Here is a 21,420-nt window from a genome sequence, read left to right as displayed (position 1 = left end):
ATGGGCATCCCCACAAAGATTTAATCAGAAAGTGTGGCAAAAAGAGCAAATGGGAGATTCCTGTATGTTAATCATATCTACACCAGTACTTTCCCAAACAAAATGTTATAATTTTGTTGCACTAATCAGATCTCAGCAGGGGTGCCCCAGGAAGCATCACTCACTTACTCAAATAGGCTGTATCAATGGACAGGATATTCATGAAGGTATTCATTGGAAGCCATCAATATTGAGATTTTAAAATACCCTGGGGTCCACTTGATTAAAATGGATTTGTGTGACTTTAGATAACAAAAACCTTGGTTCAAAAGAGAGATTTCAAGTAACCACACACGGCTTTTTGCTTTAGGACTTCTGCGTATACCACGATGCCACTTTCAATATTATTATTTGCTGCTGTTTTTTCTCACACCTGTTCAGTTAGAAGTTGTGTTCACCTCTGCTTCCAGTAGAGGGCTGCGTCAGAGCATGCGCATGCATGATATCCCTGTTCGGTCCTGCTGTCAGAAGATTGAGGGGCTATCTGACTGTTGTGGGTAAGAAATTAATAACATAACATATACAGTGGGAATGGTTGTGTTTATTAATAACGGGGAGAAAGTTAATAAAAACACTTGAGAAAATCGGCAATTACCGGGGGCTGGTAAACAGGCATAGTTACGTGAGGTTTCATAGCTCTTTCCAACTGCGTTCAAATCCGTTTTGAGATGATAATCTCTTGTTTTCTTGTTTGCCTAAAATAATGTAAAGATTTGTTTACGCCCCTTGTACTCATTATAAAACATTTTTTTTATGGAAAACAGATTATATTAAAAACTATTTAAAAGTGTATGTTTTGAAGCTCTTTAATGTTTAAATGGACAGTGGAAGCTAAAGTGAAACTATTATTTTTCTCGGAAATGTCTCCTTTCTATTTTGTCATTCTGCAACATTTTTGGTACAGTACAACTCTTCCTGAAACTCTTTAAAATGGCATTTTTGTAGTCTTCTGGCGGCATATTACCAAAACGTACTGTTGTACAAGGAAATATTATGAATGTGACTATAGTGCGGGGGATTTTATTTATGTTGTTTCGGTAGTCTCGTTGTGTCAGTTTCCTCTTGCAGGTTTATTATAATTTGTTTCTTGTACTTTGGCTATAAATACATCCGCCATCTTGACTGTATACATGTTTTTCTTTCCTTAAAAAAAACAAAACAAACAAAAAAAACTTCTGACAGGAGATGTTTAAAAAAACGTTAAAGCACCTTTACACACAGCAGCTGTTTTTTGCCTTCTGAAAAAAAAAAAAAAAAGATTTTGCTATCACAAAAATACAAAACAGGCTTCAAGAAATACTATTGTTTTGTTTATTGTTTACATTGCTTTATGCAAATATCAAAGTTTTTATTTTTTTAAATCTCAATTTAATTAACGTAAGACTTACTGGGGTGGGAGAAATACTGGAACATTGTCATTTGATAAAGCGATTGGCATTTGGTGGATTATTATTTTTTTAATTAATTTATTTATTTATTTACGCTTACCTTAAAAGTATACAGTGGCAATAACTGAATCTACAGTAACAAAATGATTGTGAGGTATAAATATTATTTCTTAGTAACCATCTTTCCTTAAATGAATTGGTGGTTATCCTGGCAGAATTACATCGTTTTATAATCATTTCTTATTGTACATAATTACCAATGTTATTGAGGATGGAAACTTAGGAAAAGTAGCAATACTTCAACAAAATAAATACTGTACATTTAAAAAAAAAAAAAAAAAAAAGCTTAAGAACCTGAAATCAACAGTTAGGCCCTAACTTTTTTTTTTTTTTAATTGAAAATAATGTGTTTTCAATATGTTTTTGAAAAATAAAGACGTTTAAGCCCACAGAAGAGAGGTGTATTTTGGGTGTAGCAAGAAAATATTCCTAAAATTGAAACAGCAGGTTTTACCAGCACTTCTGTACTGTACAGTTCACTGAAATTGTAATGAAACTTTAAGAGAACTTGAAAGTTTTTAGATATTTTGTGTAAACTTTGAATGGAATGTAGCCATGATGTGTTAATCAAAAGATGTGTGCCATCTGTAAGTGCATAACTTATTTCTTGTTCACAATAAAGTTATTTTTTTAAATCTATTTTTACATTGAGACAAAACTAAAAATAAATAGTGAAAATAACAAGTTCTGTGTTTCAAAGCTGAACACCAGAAAGAAGTTGCAGGAACAAAAATGTATAGATTTCAAACAAAGTACCATAATGTTCTTTATGTATTTGTTTAAAGTGTGTTTTACCAGAAAAATCATAAAACATGATCATAGTGGTTTGAGGTAAAATGGCCATTGTATAAGAAAATATCATACAGTATTGGAATATGGAAATACCTACTTTTTATGCATTAAAAGATTTTTGTCTTGACATTTTTTCACAATACTTGATCATAATTACACTGTCTAATGTTATTGTGCTGAGCATGAACTGAATGCGATGTTTAGAAAATGTATTTTTCTCAAAACCATGAGAAGGGTATTCCCAGGTTGATTTATGACCCATTATGTATGATTAAAAAGTAGTGTTTAAAAATATAAGGCTGCATTACGGACAACATGGGACGCAGCAAAGATAACATAATGTATTTCTTGTAAACACTGCAGGCTGTTCTGTAACACTAAGCGATGCATGTTGCTGTCCAAAAATAGATTTGTGCATCTATTAATCCAAGTTTCCCCTGAGCCTTGTTACAGCCTTTATACCTTGAAGTATTTGAATTGCTATACAAATCTGAAAGCTATTTTTTTAATACTTCTAGACCTGTTTTCTGTAGGTGTTTTTGGTCTATAGTGGATCAATTCAAGCAGCAATTCATAGGCTATTTGACTGATAATGTTGGCTTGTGGTTTGTAAACATTTTCTACAGTCAAATGTGTATTTTTGTTGTATGGGTCCAATTTCACGTTAAGGTAATTTGTTGGGCTGGAGTGGCAGTGATAACTTTGTTAGTGATTATTAAGGCACAGGATGACAGTGCTAGAGAACGGAAATCTACCATGCCCAGGTCGCCTATAGTGCAAATAGGGAAAACTTTTCTTTCACTGCATCAGCAGGGCTGTCCTGCACCTGGATATGGTACCATGAAATAACCTGTTCACATTTGAATACAATGAGAAAAAATTCACTGTTTCTTAAGTGCAGATGTTTTTTTCTTTCTTTTTTTTAAAAACAAGTTTAAAGCAGACCAGCATGTACATTTACAGGCTCTGGCATGCAACTCATTTTATGTTTTCCAGTTCATCTGCACCATGATACGGGCCTGTAAAAGTAGATCTTTAGTAGGTTGTTTTCCAATGTCAAATTACTTTTGCTGCCAGTTTCATCTGATTTCTTCAACTCAATCTGTTACTGGATGAATGTCTACGATTGCATGGTCCTTTTTTACTTGCTGTTTGAAACACCTTTTCTATGCTATTCAAACATTGACACTTGTCTCTCGGAGTCATCTGCAAGTGGACTCTTAATGAGTTACTTCCTTTATCAAAGTGATTTACAGGGATCATTTTCTGCCTTTAAGTCCAAGGTAGGCCTATGACCCTTTTTGACAGGGGAGGCACATGTGTAACTGATTACTGCAGTTACAGGGCTTAAATTGGCAACAAAAAAGGCAATGCTAAAATTCAGTTCAATATCAAGTGGACTAAAATGCAGACTACAAAATCCAGCAAATCTGTATCTTAATCCTGATTGTAGCGTACCAAGCAGATGATCCCGGTAATTGGTTTCACTGATTGGAAAAAGTGGAACAAGTTAGACCGATAATGGGGACTAACCTATAGCGAAAGCCAAAAGTTTTGCATCACTCTATAGAATTAACACATTTTGCTTCATAAGTTGAATGAAACCTGCTAAATAATGTTACGTTAATATATTACATTACATACAACTTTGTAGTTTTCCATATACTTAACAAAAAAATGACAAATTGAAAAATGTGACATTTCGAAATCTAACATGAAACACTGTACTACTATTATGGCTTCCGGTAGACTTTTGGATCATTCCACGTAAACTCAACCAGAAAAGGGGCATTTTCTTGCCCGACCGTCTCAGATTTTGCTAGAAAAATTCACCTGGGGGTTTTCGGGTACTTTCAAATGTGTCACTGTAACAAAGAAATCTTAAGCGCAAGTTCATAACCCCTCAGCTCCAAGCTGTGCCACTGGAAGCACACCCTGTCACTTTTTACTATAGTTCTAACCCCAGACAATGTGCAATTGACCTATGCAATTTTTTTTGCAGATTGTGCAAGGCTTTCTATTGTTTTCTGGATTCCTTTCTGAGATGGCATTATTACACATGGTGAAAGCCATGTGCTTGAAAGGGTAGTGTTCTTTGTTTGTGTTTTTTTTTTCCCCAGTGATGTAAAATAAACACGCAAATCTGAACTCCAGTAATACAATTGTTTTTGCATACCACAGGTCTGTTAATCTGCTATATAACAACTGGGAATGGGGACAAAAGGTGGGTCTGTAGAAGATTCTTTGTTCTCCAACCACACTCACATCTATTATGGCCCTATGTTACTATACCCGTTCCTGCTCATAAAAGGTGCATTTATTTTTTTCACGTTATGAGATTTTAGGGATTTGTATTATACATCATTAGTACCGGTAGTTATCCACAACTACAGTAACAACCATTTTTATTACAATGTTAAAATGCTGCAGATGTACTTGAGGTGAAAGTGTATGTGAGAAAATGTACATTTATTTGTAAGTGTTTCATAGCTGTTTGTTGACAATAGAAAGAACATAGGTGATCTATTTTAATAAGTTGCAACTAGATAAATTATAGTTACAAGGCCCTATTCACAAAGCATTACCTAGTTATTCAAAGAAAGTTCATTCTGAAATCATCAACAGTCTTGAACAGTTTCATAAAGTCATTACTCTGTTGTTTGTCTGCCTTCCTTTACGACAAAAAACCAAAACAAAAACAAAGCAAAACAAAAAAAAATTAAACTTGGTAAAAATTCAGATACAACCTAGGTCCAAAACCTTCTTGAAATACAGTCGTATGCTATCTGAAGTTTCTAAGTGGATCATATTTAACATAAAAAAGTGTCAGCTTATTCTAGATTTCAGTATATTCTGCTGACTATTATAATTCTATTGAAAATCTTGTGGGGATTTGAGCATTTAACAATGTATAGAATGGTATACGTTTATCAGTTTGAAGAGTATTCTGTCAGTAACATACAGAAAATTAGTTGGCCTAGAAATGAGTCTTTATGTTAAATCTGCAATGTTTTCTTTGTCCTGATTGGGTAACATAAAGTGACATTGGTGGAGTTTTCATGCATGTTTTTTTTTTTTTTTGCTTGAGAAAAATGTCTTGTGTAAAATGCTTTTTGGGGTTTCCATTCGCTCAGTTTATTTTACACGAGTAAACCAGGCTTTTCACCCGCCATCATGCAAATGAAGGGGAAAGGTGGGGGTTGATATGTAGATTAGCTCTGCATAAAGTACTTGTGCTGTTTTTAAAGATTACTAGTGAAATTTTGTGACTGTGGTTTGCATGCGCAGAGAACTGGTACACGAGTGAATCTAAGCTGCTATAATAAAGCAAAATACCTAGTGCCTAGTTGGTTAATAATGTGTTTTACTGCTCTTGCCCAAATTGTTTTTTTAAATGTCATTGGCGGGGTGGCATGTCATTAGTATTGAATCCGGTTTCAATTAATTTATCTTAACGACTCATTCATTAAAAATTAACTGGGAGGTATAAAATGAAACTGGCCAACACAGGCATTGCAGATCACCATGGCTGAAAACCGGGCGGATTTTAAAGCTCAGTGCCACACATCTTTCACGTATGCTCCCAAGGTTTTCTTGGGAACAGTGGATTTTTTACCTTTGTTTCAGGAGCTTGAACCTTCAAACATCCTCTACCAGCAAATCCTTATGCCTTGTTATCTAATGCCAATGGCTAGCGAAAGGATGATTTGGACACATACTCGTCTGCCTTGCTGGTGGGAAGAGGTTGTGCTGCATCACTCTTTCACAGATCTGCAGTGGATAGTTATTTCGCGTCACCAGGGCAACATTCAGCATTATAGTGGAACTGGTAAAGAAAGATATGCAGCCAAAAAGGAATTACGTACAGCCTCCTGTGCCAGTGGAAAAAAGAGTGGCGATTGCTCTGCATAGGCTGGCATCCTCAGCTGAGTACAGGGTAGTTGGCTATGTGTTTGGGGTGCATAAAACCACAGTTCATTGCTGTATTTACAAGTTTGTCATCTCCCTTGTTCAGAGGCACTGCAACACGTACATAGCTATGCCAGATGTAACTGAATATTTATAGTGATGTCACTTAAGGTTAAATACACTCACTAACATTTACACATGAAATGCGGGTTTCCATGCAAAACTGGGTGTGGATTTTTCTGTGTTTTTCATCATTTACACGAGTAAATGAGATTTACCCTCTCCCTCTCTTTGGCCGTTTTTTTCGGCCACAAACCTGATTTACACGAGTAATTCTCCCAAACGTGCACGCGCATCACCATTTCACGTGTAAATTGCCCCGCATGGAAACCTCATGATTGACTCCTACCCAGTGTAAACTACCCAGTAAGATATGTCACCCTGGTGTGGGTTATTGTGCTTGTAAAACAGCTCTTATGTTTATTTTAAAAAGAAGAAAACTAAAAACAATACATTTAAAGTAGGTTTTATTTTGGCCGAGCGCCGCCCGGGGGGAAGGAGGGTTAGGTCGGCCAGGGTGTCCTCGGCTCACCACGCACCAGTGACCCCTGTAGTCTGGCCGGGTGCCTGCGGGCTTGCCTGTAAGCTGCCTGAGAGCTGTGTTGTCCTCCGACGCTGTAGCTCTTGGGTGGCTGCATGGTGAATCCGCAGTGTGAAAAAAAGCGGTCGGCTGACGGCACACACTTCGGAGGACAGCGTGTGTTCGTCTTCGCCCTCCCGAGTCAGCGCAGGGGTGGTAGCGGTGAGCTGAGCCTAAAAATAATTGGCCATTTCAAATTGGGGAGTAAATAATAAAAAATAATTGGCAACGACTAAATTATTAAAAAAAGTAGGTTTTATTGACTGTATCCTTCTGCCAGGGCAAAATAGTTCCTATACATTGTCTTTAAAAGCTGACATTTGCTGCGGAGTACATTCGTTATTTTAGGTTATTTTCTTAAAGTGCAGTTTCAATGTTCATTTTCCTATAGAGGAAAACTACCAAAAATGATAATACTGCTTTTTACACTTTGGTAAATAAAGTTGACATTTGAAATGAGTGTTTCCCTAGTACAATAATCGCGGTCCCCACCTTTAACTTGTATTCATCCAAACATGTTACCTGCATCTCTCCTCAACACTAGTTTAACTTCCACAGCCTCCCAGACAGCCAATGAAGCAGTCATGCAGAATTGTCACTTCTATCAGTCAACTTGAACAAAACTGCTGTTTGCATTATAATTAGAGATGTCAATTAATCACATTTTAATAATAATAATAATAATAATAATAATAATTAATAATAATACAACAGCAATGCAATACAAATTTCACTTATAGTGCTCTTCATGCAAGCATTCCAGGGCGCTTTACAAAAGAAATATAAAAAAGCCTGTGTCTAATATATAATTCAGCCAGCGTCGTAACCAGAGGTGACATTCTACCAAGGTCAAACTTAGGTTTCAAGCTATAACTGGCAGTATTTATATGACTGCTTGGTATTTACTGTTCAACCTCCAAATCTATCATAATTTAAATATTCATTTGGATATTTGTTAGTTTCCATAAAGAAATACAAGCCATTATATTGCTCAAAATGCAGGCAGAGACAGCATAGCAGCAGGGGGGCGTGGCCTAGAGATCTGCTCGGGCCTAAATTTAAAACACGATCTGAACCCGACAAACAAATCCGAACCTGAAATATTTGCAGAACCAACCCGACTACATCCACAAATATATTCCAAACATACGCTATTGAAACTAAGTACCTTCAGTGTAGAGTATTCCTGGTTTCCAGATAAAATGTAAATAAAGAAAGAAAAAAATAACTCTCAATTAATCATCTTATTTTCCTAATAATCCAACACTGCATGATATAAAAGAAGACAACAACAGGCTTCTTCTACCATAAATAGCCACACACAAGATGCTCTTGCAAATTCACATACTCATTTTGGACAAGCCTATATCATATTAAACTGCTAAATTAACGTTCAACAAATATTACTCTACAACTATGGCTTTTAAAACGAATACATCACTTTTCAGTGTGCCACTGCAGAGATGAATTTCCAGTGTTTTTGCTGTTATATTTCAGTAATATTTTGCAAGATTTGCATTGCACAAAGTCGCATGGACTTTTATTATCGCTGAATACAACAATGTTGTAATGTTTCCAAACAGTGGATTTAGACGTACCCTTTCCAGCAGCGGAACGTTCCACTGCTACACATTCTCCTGATGATAGTTTTTTTTTTTTTTCACTCCATCAGCCTATATACAGATGAACCTGCTTTATGTCATGATTGCTGTGCAGGCATAATTTGTGATATAAAGCGGGTCATGATATAAACCAGGTTTCACGTTTGCCTATGACAGCACATTACGAGTGCGAGAAGATAAGAAAGAAAACTAGCGGTGAATTAAAGAGCCGTGTTTTAATACTGTACATTTAGTCATTCTTTACATTTAAACAAATGCATATAGTTTAGGACAGGACAAATACGTTTTGTATTATTAACTGGAACGAAACAGTTTGTGCCATTATCTAAAAGGCATGAATTTTCAACTGATGAGAGCTGTCAATACTTGGTGTTTTTTTTTGTGTGCATTTGTATAAGACTATGTTAAAGTTTGGTGACGTTGGTGTTTTGTAACTGAACTATATTCTGTTTAGACCGCCCACGCAGCATTTGACAGGCTGCACAAAATGTCAATTTATCAGCCGAGATGATTACTGGTTGTTAGTTGTGTTGGAAATTAATTATATCCTGTGGTTACTTAGTAAAGCCGGCCACGCAGCATTTGATAGGCTGCACAAAACGTGACAATAAGCGGGTTTGTAAGACAATATTAGAGAAGTCATTTCTCAAAGAACCTATGGTGCATGGCGAGTGGTTTTTCAAAAATCTTGAAGCAGGAAGTGAGTTTTAGGAAGCTTGCACACAGAGGAAGAAAAAAATACTCACTTAAAAATTAAAAGCGCCGTAATCCACTCACTGATAACACACTAACCCGACCCGAGCCCAAACTATTATATACAAACTACACCCGACCCAACCCGATCCCGACACTTATTGCTGGGTCCCATCGGGCTCGGATGGGGTAGCAAGGCAGTAGCATGGCCCCTGTGTGTGTGCCTTTATTTTACAGCAAGATGTTACGATATGTAACGTTAAAGTAGAAAATTATCACAGGAGTAAAGAATATGTGTAGGCCTTACTTTACCCCAGTGAATTAACTACAAAACAAAGGATGCCAAATAACAGTTCAAGTTAAATGTTGTTTTTTTAATTCTCAAACTAATTAATACATAAAGTTGACACCGCATTTTATTTATTTTTTTCCTTTTTCTTTCATTCCTTGCCATTGTCATTTCTTTGCAGTAAACAGTGGCCGTAAACATGTTTTCATAAAATAATAACATGAGGTTTACTTGTGCCATTTTTGTAGCTGAACAAGCAAACAAAAACTGAAATTCAACTTTAAACACTTCAAATAAACAAATGTGGAAATGGCGTTGTAAAATGAAGGGGGGAAAAAAACTCACCATTTTGGTTCTCGTTTATACATTCCACATAACAGAAAGTCACAACAGAAAATATATAAAAATCACTACACAACATTTCCAGCAAGTTGTTAAGTTAGGCATTTCAGAATGCCGTGCTTGCCTTTTTTCTGTCCCATGAGATTCTGATTCGCTATAAAGCAGATGACATTCCATAGAGATCACTCTTCGTGCGCTCGCATAATCTGGTTTGTTTACTTTTTGCTGTCTAAAACTTTTAAGTAGAGGCTCAAGAGCTGCTGTGTTGATTCTGTGTCTCTTTTTTAAATATATTAATCTCACATATCACACAGAGCTCATTTTTCATTTGCCATTTTTGAAACTGTCAGCATCTTCTGATGAGGTGGTAAATAAGCGCAAGGTATTTTTGTCATTTCTAGCGAATATGAACATCTGATTTTTGTATCGGAATACATGTCATATCGAATATTCGGATATTTGTCTCAGGACTAATTATAACTAAATGCCCTGGCTCCAGCAGAGTTCAAATGAATTTAGGGACTGTCAGAAGATATGCATTTTCCGATCTCAGGGAACGACTAGGGACATATAGGGTCAGCAGATCTTGAAGATAAGAAGGTCCAAGACCTTATAGGTAATAAGAAGAAGAACTTTAAAGTAATAATAATAATAATAATAATAATAATAATAATAATAATAATAATAATAATAGCATTATAAAACAAACTAGAATGAGATGGATGCAGTAATTGTATCAATGAAATAAAAAATGTAATCGCTTTACAGACCTAAATATAATGCATACTGATGTCTGCAATTACCATAACATATTTAACTTTTTATACCATATTCTTGAAAACATGAACCTAGATTATTATTATTAATCAAAAAAATGTGCTCATACACGGTTCCTTTGTTGTTAAGATTCTGTTTAGGTTCTGTTACTGTTTTGAATATATATTTTTTTTCTTCTGAATATTAAGCGGCCTGATGTTCTTAACCTGATGTCCTTTTTATTTTTTTTATGCTGTTGACACAAACATGCTTTGGTCATCATAGGTGATTAACCCTTAGCCATGCAGTAAAATAATTCTTGCTGTACGGACATGTGAGCTTATTCAGTCAGTTACATCAGATGTTTATACATGCATGTAGATTTTCATTGTCTTTGTGCTCTTTTTAACCTAATTCTTTAATATAGCAGCAAATTACACAGTGGGCTTTCTTAAAAACAGACTACTGGCTTTTTAGTGAAACTGACTGAATTTGTGATATGTCTGTTTGTTATGTTTTCTTTTGAGATAACGTTTTAAAACGTTTCCAAGATTAGCACATCTATTTGTCGGTATCTCTTCAGTTGCCATTTTCAAATTGGTCATTTCATAATTTTTAATAGGGCTTTATGAACTATGAACTAAGAACCAGAGAAAGTTTGCCACAGTAATCATAAATGCAAAGTAGTTCGACCCTACCACTATTCATTCTGCATATTTAAATACAATAATGTTTGGGTCACAATATATTGTCACACAATAATATATGTTTCAGGTTGGTTTTGGGGCAGTAATGCTTGAGTGTCACAGCCACAGCCACCACAATATGTTATTGTGTTATTATATTGTAGCAGGCTGCCTACAGTAGTACTGTGCATCATTACAAAAATAATTGTTTTATAACAGCATCGCTAAGAAAACAAATGGTGAATGTGAACCAAAAGTCTGAGCACAGGGGCTAAGTTAAAAAAAGACTTGAGACTGGAACACCAGAAATTCGAGGGTGTTCTTCATCAGACCAAACTTGCAGCCCTAATTTTTAAATAAATCTGTTATAAAAAAAGTCACTGGTAACCCTAGCGTATCTTAAATGTAAACATCTTGTCTAGTAAGGCATGAAAGGGATATGTTGGCTTAGAGTTGAGATTGTGTTATAGGGACTCTGGGGAGCTGCATTTGTAGATTTCAAATGAGTTTTAACAGACCATTCGTGTGGAAGCTGTTATCTAAGTATGACATACAGCTGCAAGGATTATCAGCATCTTCCAATATGGTTACAGAGCTGTATCAACCCAAATGAAAAACTTAATAACAGGGTTGTGGTACTGTGAACAGGGATAAGGCTGTATCTTGTATCGCATTTGGTTTTCTGTATGGAGAATAGCTAGATACTTTGAATAATGATGTATATACTGTAATACTGGCTTGAGGGAGTATCGTGACTTTGTACTATGGCTACAGGTGCATCATGCCTTTTTTGGGCTCTCAGAGATTAGGAGATTGTATTTGTTACAAAAATAGAACAGCACTAGGGCAGCATTGGGCCCCTAAACCAGAACAAAACCAGAACTATGATCAATAAATCAATGACCTGCTTGTGAAAAGAAGCTATAATTCGAAACATCAGGGGCCAAAACAAGCTTTGTTCTGACTTTAAATTAAACAGTATTTGTTATAACCTTGGTTATAGTTTTGTCACATCTAATGCATCAGAAGGATGCTGCATAAGATCAGGAATGACACTTACAGCCACATCATAAATTGGTCGACTTCAGTGCTTTGGACAGGCGTCAAGGAAGGGTGATACCAGGATGCCCAAACAAATTAGTATTTGTTTTCTTCAGTCTCGAGGCAAATTACGTTATTGATGGAAAGATGTGGAACTCGCAGGGTTCCCTTTTAGCAAATGAATCCTACTGACTGCAATGTTTCTGTTCCTGCAAAGATTTTTACATTTAACTATGCCTTGAATATGCCTAACAAATCAAAATACTCAGTGAAAAATACAGTGCTAGAAGGTTAGGCCAGTATGTCAATTACTGAATTATTTTTTTAAACTGAAATATAAAATCTGTAGAAAGAAAACCATACTATATTCAGGCTAATATTACTGTATATAATAAAGTTTTATTTGCACCTTAAACATATCATTTTTGTTTTACTGAGGTAAAAAAAAAAGTAAATTTATGATTTATAATGAACAGCTTCGATAACAAATCCAGCCTTTATCTCAATACAATAGGATAAAAAAGTAGAACACAGTGCGAGAAAATACTGTATGTCTAATCTAACATCCCTTTTTTGTTGACAATTTAGATCAAAGTAAAGCATAATGACTTGTACTAAATTTGCCTAATTAAACTAATAATATGTTTTAAATGCTGTGCTATCTTAGTGAAAGCCAGATGTACTACAACAGGACAAGACCAGATCTGTAGTGCAAATTGTCTCTCAAAGGATTACATTGTCATTTTCTCGGAACTGCAGCATTAATGGTATTTTAGGTTTATTTAAATGCCGTTGTCATGGTGATAGTGATCAGCAGGGTTTTTGTTCAGTATAACAGTAACAAATTTGAATGCTGTAATTGATTTTTTTACATTATTTTGAACATGGACATATGATACATTAAATGGCACAGACTTATATTAGGAATGGATTGGAATGAATGTGCACAGCCTGGTGCGCATATTGTGTAAAGAGCTTGCATCGTTCTTTTCTTTAAATGAACTGTATGTCAAGTGGGGTTGATTCAAATAATACAAGCATCCTTTGTGTAATGCATAAACAAACTTTGTTCTTGTCAAACCTGGGCTCAGTTACAAGTGTAATTGTGTAATTCATAATTAATTGCAATTACAATGTAATTGTAATTGAACCTTGGCACACCTGCTTAATTGTGTATTTTGCTCAATGACAATGACAATTACAGCAGTGTTAGCTTGACACCAGAAGCATCTAAAGTGAATCATTGCATTTAGCAAACAACAAAGGAATAACTATGAGTTGTATTAAATGTATCCTACTTGATCACTGACCAACAGTCCACATTAATTACACTTGAATTCAAATATGTGTGAACTGCTAATTCTGGCCAAAAGTTTTGTGTCACGTAGACCTGTAGGATTGAGGTATAATTAAAAAGAATAAAACTATATGGACATAATTTAGATATTTTATTTAACATCTTGTAATCAAAAACAACTATAAAATGATATCGATGTCTACTGGAAGTCATAATAGTAACAGTATTTCATGTTAGATTTACAAAGCAGTATGTAATTCAATATGTTAACGTAACATTATTCAGCAGGTTTCATTCAACTTTTTGGAGCAAAATGAGTTAATTCTATAGGGATGCAAAACTTTTGGCCATAGCTGTATGTCAGGGGACACCTTTCCAAGCTTAATCATTCACAGTTCCATGTTGTGTTTTATATTGAGCGATCGTTATTCTCGTATTTTCAGCCACTTTTAGTGACCCTGTTTGTTTGACAAAAATAAAATGTGAGATCATGTGCTTCTGTATCTGTACCTGTGATTATTGCTTGGTTATTTAGAATGTATAATTGTATAACTGTAATTACTGCAGTGTATTTTTAACTGTAATGCCACTGCAATTGAAATTATAATTATAATTTACCCGAGGTCTGGTTTTTGCTTACTTTTAAATGTATCCAGATTGTATTGAATTTGTCATGTTTGCCAATTGGAATCCTTGAACCTGGGAGGCATTTATTTTATATCCAACTATTATATGGTCTATGATAATGATAGCCCACCTGTAATAGTTAGTAGATGGCTAGTGGTTACATTTCTTATACTGCTCCCTCTGAAAAAAAGTTTTTTTGTAAAAGCTTATTACATTTGAAGGAAAGTATTGATTGCTTCCCAGTTCATAAAGCTGCTTCTGCAGGGTTGATACATTTATTTAAAACATAATATTGCAAATGCTGTTTTTATATCAATACAGAATTCTAAGCGATCAGTGTTTTGCCAGTAGCTAGTGAGAAAGTATTGTGTTTTGCAGAGATATGCTTCATAGTCTGGTCTGTGGGCCCAGCTTTATATATATATATATATATACACGCACATACATGCACACTTATTTTTTTTTTTTTTTATGTTTAAATCATATTTTTCAATGCAAAGTAATTTTACACTGCAGTTCATCTGGCCTATTTTTTTGTCAGTGTACTTTTTTTTACAGTTGACAAATGCCTGCATGCAAAGTAAATACCAGTTTACATAACTGGAACTGTTAATCAGCTTGGGTCTATAAACCATATGAAAATGTATTTATTATACTGTAGTGTACTAGCATTTGTTTTATTGACATTGAACCCATTTAAATTTAAATAAATCAAAATTTTGATTATAATGCAATAGGAGTCTCTTTTCCATCCCTGTGATATGTATGATTTAGGGAATTATTTCATTAGCGAGAATCCTTTCAGTTTAACATGCACAAACTCCACGCCACAAAGGGTTTCTTAAATGCATGTTTGTTGTTAAAAAAGACTTGTATTTAATATAAAAGTACCACTTTCAAGACAGGTACATATTAGGAGAATAAAATGACATTTAAAAAAAAAGTAGAATAATCTCTTGTGATGTCTTAGAACCAAAAATAAGTATGTTCCAGTTGTATTTCTGCATAATAACACAATGTTGAATTAGGACAATTCCGTGCATTAAAATCATTTACATCATATTTTGATAAATGTAAGTTAGCAATTCATAAAAGTCTTCAAAAGGACATAACATGTACAGTGTTTTATAAGTGCCATACTAAAAAGCACTACTTTTTGGTGTCAGTATTACATACAAATAGTAAGATGGTCACTGAATAACACTGTCAACTGAAAAAAAATTAACTTAAGACCTTACTTGTTATATAAACTCATACCTTACAAATCTGATAACTAAATACATTACTGCAATACATTTTGACCTTGTGTTGCCACTTCTGGTACAAAGTATTGGAGAGTGACCCTAGTCTCGTGTTTTTACAACATGAGAAACATGAACTCGTGAAAGAATAAAAAATGCTACATTTAGAACATTTCTATCATTAAGTCCCTTTACATGACCTAATGGACATTATAGATAACTTTATGTCAAATTTACTTTCAAGTGTGGAAATAATTTTCTGTTTATTCTATTAGAAAATAATTTACTCTACTTGTCAATTTGAGACTAGTATTGAATTGCAGAAGTTATGCCAAAAACACGGCACGCAAGTAATATTTTGATTTGATCATTGAAACAGGAGAAATTGATGTTTGGACAATATTTTTTATTTTATTTTATGGTGTGAACACCTTCATTATGGGGGTGGGGGGGGGGGACACACTGAATATAACCACAGATAGGATACAATAATATAAATACCTTTCATGCACAGACGTGACCGTCTATTAGCTTATATGTGGGTCAACTGCTGAGGGAAAATGTTTTGGATTTAAAAAAAATCTAAAAAAATGTCCAACAGTTTTGAGCTAGACTGTTGGAAGGTGGTGACACAGTGGGCTTGAGAACCGAACAAAAAAAAATAAACATTAAGCTTTTAAACCATTAGTGCCAGTGAATGTAGAACATGGATGCATGTTTTATTTATAGCTTTTTTGTTGGCTAATTATCTTTTTTATTTTTTATATTTTCATGTTCAGATATTCGCTCATAATTTAAATATTCGTTTGGATATTCGTTTGTTATCAAAAAGTAATAAAAGCCATTATATTGCTCAGAATACAGGGACAGCATAGCAGCAGGGGAGGGGGCGTGGCCGTGGCCCCTGTGTGTGCCTTTATTTTACAGCAAGATCTTACAATATGTAACATGTTAAAATAGAAAAATATCCAAGGAGTAAAGAATAAGTTGTGTAGGACTTACTTTACCCCAGTGAATTAACTACAAAACAAAGGATGCCAAATAGCAGTTCAAGTTAAATGTTGTTTTGTTTATTCCCAAAATAAATAGTACATAAAGTTGACACCGCATTTTATTTATTTTGTACTTTTTTTTTTCATTCCTTGCCATTGCTGTGTCTTCACAATAAACAGTTGCTATAGACGTGTTTTCATAAAGTAAAAACATGAGGTTTACTTGTGTCTTTTTTTGTAGCTGAACAAGCAAATTAAAACTGAAATTTAACTTTAAATACTTCAAATAAAACAAACATGGAACCCCTCTGCAACCCCTACTAATCTACCCTCCTTCTCCTCCCTCCAGAGCCATAAACCCACCACGTGTGCTCAGGACCCCCTTCCCACTCACCTTTTCTAGGCTGCTGCCCCTGCTCTACTCCCTTTCAAGTCCTCTCTTCTGAAGACCTCTGTGCTCTCTGGCGGGTTTCCCCTCTGCCTTCAAACAGGCCTGCATCTCCCCCCTTAAACAAACCCTCCCTTGATCCATCATCCCTCCAGAACTACTGTCCCGTCTCCCTTCTCCCTTTCCTATATAAAACCTTTGAGCCAGCGGTACAACGCCAGCTCTCTGCTTTCCTGTCAAAACATTCTCTGCTCGACCCCTTCCAATCAGGTTTTTGCTGGCACACTCCACTGAAACTGCTCGACCCCTCCCCCTCCTACTCTCAGCACATCTCTACTCTGGCACGCTCCTGTCACTTCTTCCTCAGCAACATATACAGAATTCGCCCCTTCCTCACCAACTACTCCACGCAGCTCCTAGTTCAGACCCTGGTACTGTGCCGCCTTGACTACTGCAACTCCCTCCTGGCCAGCCTCCCTGCCTCTGCTATCCGTCCGCTCCAGCTCATCCAAAGCTCTGCTGCGTGCCTTGTCTTTCCCGTCCTCGTTCCTCCCACGCTATACTGCTGTTCCGCTCCCTCCACTGGCTCCCTATCGCTGCTTGCAACCAATTCAAAACTCTTGTACTCGCCTATCGCTGCATCGACCTTTCTGCTCCCTCTTATCTTCAAACTATTATTTCTCCCTACACCCCTTCTCACCCCCTCCGCTCCTCCACCACTGGAAGATTAGCTGTAACCCCCTTTCGCTCCCCAGCTTCCAGATCCTGCTCCTTCTCCACCCTTGCTCCTCATAGTGGAACAACCTACCCACGGATATCAGGACTTCTCAGTCCCTGACCACCTTACGGCGCCTCCTAAAGACACACCTGTTCAGACAGCATCTATAAACCTCACAACTCTCGACTATAATGGACTATATGTCACCCAATTGTACCGGTACTTGCATCATCTTGCACTTGCACTGAAGTGCTCCATATTTTGCCGTATTCTACTACCTCTCTTAATTATAACTATTTTCTGTATCTTGTACTTAAAGGTATCTGTATTCACGTTTTTTGTAATTGCTGTTATTTGAAATCGCAACTTCTGGTGAGGTGTTAAATAAGTGCAAGGTATGTGTGTCATTTCTAGCAAATACGAACATCCGATTTTTGTATCCGAATACATGTCAAAAAATATTCATTTGAATATTCTGATATTTGTTTCAGCACTAATTATAACTAAATGCCCAGGCTACAACAGAGTTCACATGAATTTTAGGGACTGTTAAAATGGTAATACATTCTGTACAAGGCTGTCTCTGAACACTTCAAACACAATCATATCTATTGCATTTAATACTTGACAGATTAGCTGTACCCTATCATTGCTGTTACATGACTTCCTATCATAAATGTAAGACTTGCCCTAAATCTGTTAACTTAACCTTAAGATAGAAAATATATTTCATCTAGGCAGCATGACACACAAGTCATGATGTGACTAAGGGAACCTTGTATTTATATGTGTGTATTGTGTATGTGTATGTGTGTGTGTTTTTTTGTAACAGTTAAATGTGATTGATGTGAAACCTGATAGTTTTTTTTAGATAGTCCCAGCTTCATAAGATCCCTTAAACACAACTGGAAGTGTACTGGCAGCCTGTAATAGCCTGCAAAGCTTGATACATGCAACTTAAGACAATCGAACAGTCACACAAAGAGCCTCGATATTCATCCCCCCACATTATTCTAAAATGTGTGCTAAAGAAAAAAAACCTTAGAAGAGTAGATATGCAGAACACAACAGTGTGACATCCCTGGCGGTACAACACCTTGGGATGTGTGTTGTGTTCTGGAATAACCCCATGACTCAGGTGAGTCGTAAAGAACTAAACGTGCCGGTTGGAATATGCCTATAACAAATTAAAGATGATTTCCTTTTTAAAAAATAGCTTATCTTTCCTGTTGAAATTCTTCACCACCCTTCCATCTCTGCTACAACTTTGATTGGTTAGGCGTCACACGCGTTTACTGTAACATTTCCCTTCAATGGAGCCACCAGTCAATTCAAAAAGGAAGTGTCAACAAAACACCATTCGCATCAAATCAAACATAAAAAAATAGTCACTAACTGTATCAATGTTGATCAAGCAAACAGATGCACTGAAATTAGGAAACTGAAGGTAAATTAAAACAATATAAGGGTGCAATTGTGGGTTACGGTATGGCTGTACAACTTTATAGTGTTAACACATAGAATACCCACAAATCAAGTAAAAGTAAGAGGATTTCATATTATATTAAACACCTAGCTAGCATTATTTCATGAGTAGGATGTAAAAGCTTTACAGCAGCAGAAATATTAGGAACATAGTATTTTGTTTGAAATCACTTAAAACTTAATAAAAGGTATTGGTAGTTTCACCATTCATTTATTTAAAATCAGTTCACAGATTTTGCACAATATATTTACTATAATTTTTCTTTTCCTTTTCTAGTGAATGACTGCTTAGACAGACTGCTTACACTGAAAGAGAAAAATGAGAATGCAGTAGAAATCGGGCTAATGAAGCCTTTTTGTAACACATAGGTTGCCGTGGAGCCATAGAAACCAAAGGTAAGACATTGAAATACGATTTAACAAAACATTTCACTTGAAGTTTTTTTTTTCCTTTAATTGTTTGTGTTTAATGAACTCACTAATAAAAGGAGTTGAAAAAAAATAAATTAAAAATAGGTGACAACCCTTAAAAGGAAAATACATGGTTTAATGAGCATGTTTTTATAATGTTACTACATTCTACTGAAGAGAGGTAAAAACTATGTATTGTGGTTGCTAATAGAGTACAAATATATCATTGCTTGCTGCTCCTGCCATTATGTTTCTAATAGTTTTGCACATTCAAATCAGTAAAATGCAGACATTTCTAATGTGACAATGCAACTACTCATTTCCACTGAACAAATCTTAAATTTAAGAAAAAAATAAATAAAATGTAATTACATTTTTGGTTGAAAATATCTGTGATAGATTACTGTAGATTTACAAATACAAAACCAATTGCAGTTCTACATTGTAACAATGTAAATGGAGAAAGAAAGTTAAAGTGGCTAAGACACCTCAGACAAAACGCCAGTAAATCACCGCAGGTATACACATCTCTGCACTCAGTATTCTTCACATAATTTGTAAATAAAACAGTGTTTCAATCCATGCTTGAGTGGGCTACACTTAGCTCAGGTAAAGGCGGATATGATGTCATCGTTTTCTATTATTATTTATTAATCCTGAGAGTCACTTTCATCGCATTCACTTATTCATTACGCTCAAGCTCCTCCTCAGCTTCAATGGCAATGACAGAGACCCGCTGTTTAATAGAGACCCGGCATTTATTTACAGTATTTGCCAACAGACCCGGCGCGTATTGGAGACAGGCGATTATTTGAGACCCGGCAATTATTTGAAGTTGGTAGTACGTAGGTCTGTCATGTCTGTGAATCGTCTTGGGACATTTTTTTGCAGTTAATTAACATCTATACAACAAACCAAGACTTAGAATATACGTGACATAAATAGGTTAAAAACATAAAGGTTGGGAACATCACACTGATACGAGCTCTCACACATAGATAAAACCAGACTTCTTTCACTTTCGTCCGACGAGTTTCAGTTGTGCTCGATTGAAAACAATCAGAGAATACAATCTGCTTCCTCCGATGATGTCACGCCCCACGGCTGAATTTTCAGGAAGTTTTCAGGAAATTAAGACACTCGAGGCGATTTCTCTTTATAATTACAACAAATTAAAACTTAAAATAGATAAGTTCGAGCAAGTTATGGTTTATGTAGGCCTCATAGATACTGAAACTAGTCATTTTGGTAAATGTACAAATCTGTGTCATAGCCACTTTATATGTGTGTAGAAAACTTAAATCATCCGTTGTAGCTTTAGCTATAAGTACACTACCATAAGCAGATGATACCAGTTAGGGTGGTCTCAGTACACAGACACATTTACTGACATCAATTGTGGGCGTCTTGGTTGCAGAAAGGTAACATCTGGATGAAGTATGTAGAGTGAGAAAATAATTGTGATGTGCCATTAGGTGCTTTGTGGATGTTGGTGGAATTTAATTTATAATGACAGTGATAAAATTACTTTCATTCTGGCTGCACAAGCTGTAGGTTTTCCCATAGGCACCCCATTAACACTTCACCAACACTGTTGTGATGAATGAGCACTGAAGCTCCTGTTTAGAAAAAATAACATTGCTTTGAAGTGATGACAGATATATTGGAGTATTGTTTTGTAGGAAAAATACTGATGATAAAGATGCCGAGTGAAGAATTAAAATTGTCACCTGTGAAAAAGAAGAACAATAAATTAAGTGTCAGTTCAAAAGGCCAACCAGAAAAATATGGTTTTATGGTATGTACTGTACTGTTAAACTTAAACATTTTAATTGTATTAAATTTGCAAACAATAATATAATAAAACAATGTGGATCCAATTGAAATACATATGTACAACACATCACATTGCCTGTTTACTTTGCATTTGATCTGATAGATGCATCTGAAATTGAGTGTCTTATTCCACATTTTAAATATATACTTGGAAAATCGTTGATGTTT

General features: G+C 35.6%; 1 protein-coding gene across 2 annotated transcripts in view; it reads left to right on the top strand.

Moving 5' to 3' along the window:
• The first annotated feature begins 434 nt into the window (after positions 1 to 434).
• Positions 435 to 21,420, top strand: part of LOC117435279 (lethal(3)malignant brain tumor-like protein 3) — a 115,619-nt gene continuing 94,633 nt past the window's right edge. Inside the window, exons 1-3 of one of the 2 annotated variants that reach the window (XM_034058321.3) lie at positions 435 to 536; positions 19,283 to 19,401; positions 21,099 to 21,214. In XM_034058321.3, the coding sequence (XP_033914212.1) occupies positions 21,110 to 21,214 (105 nt within the window). In that variant the 5' untranslated portion in view covers positions 435 to 536; positions 19,283 to 19,401; positions 21,099 to 21,109. The remainder of the gene's footprint in view (positions 537 to 19,282; positions 19,402 to 21,098; positions 21,215 to 21,420) is intronic. The other variant, XM_034058322.3, reaches the window with a different exon arrangement.

Source organism: Acipenser ruthenus, chromosome 3, assembly GCF_902713425.1.
Source record: "Acipenser ruthenus chromosome 3, fAciRut3.2 maternal haplotype, whole genome shotgun sequence".
Lineage (NCBI taxonomy): Eukaryota > Metazoa > Chordata > Actinopteri > Acipenseriformes > Acipenseridae > Acipenser > Acipenser ruthenus.
This window is presented reverse-complemented; position numbering and strand designations above follow the sequence as displayed.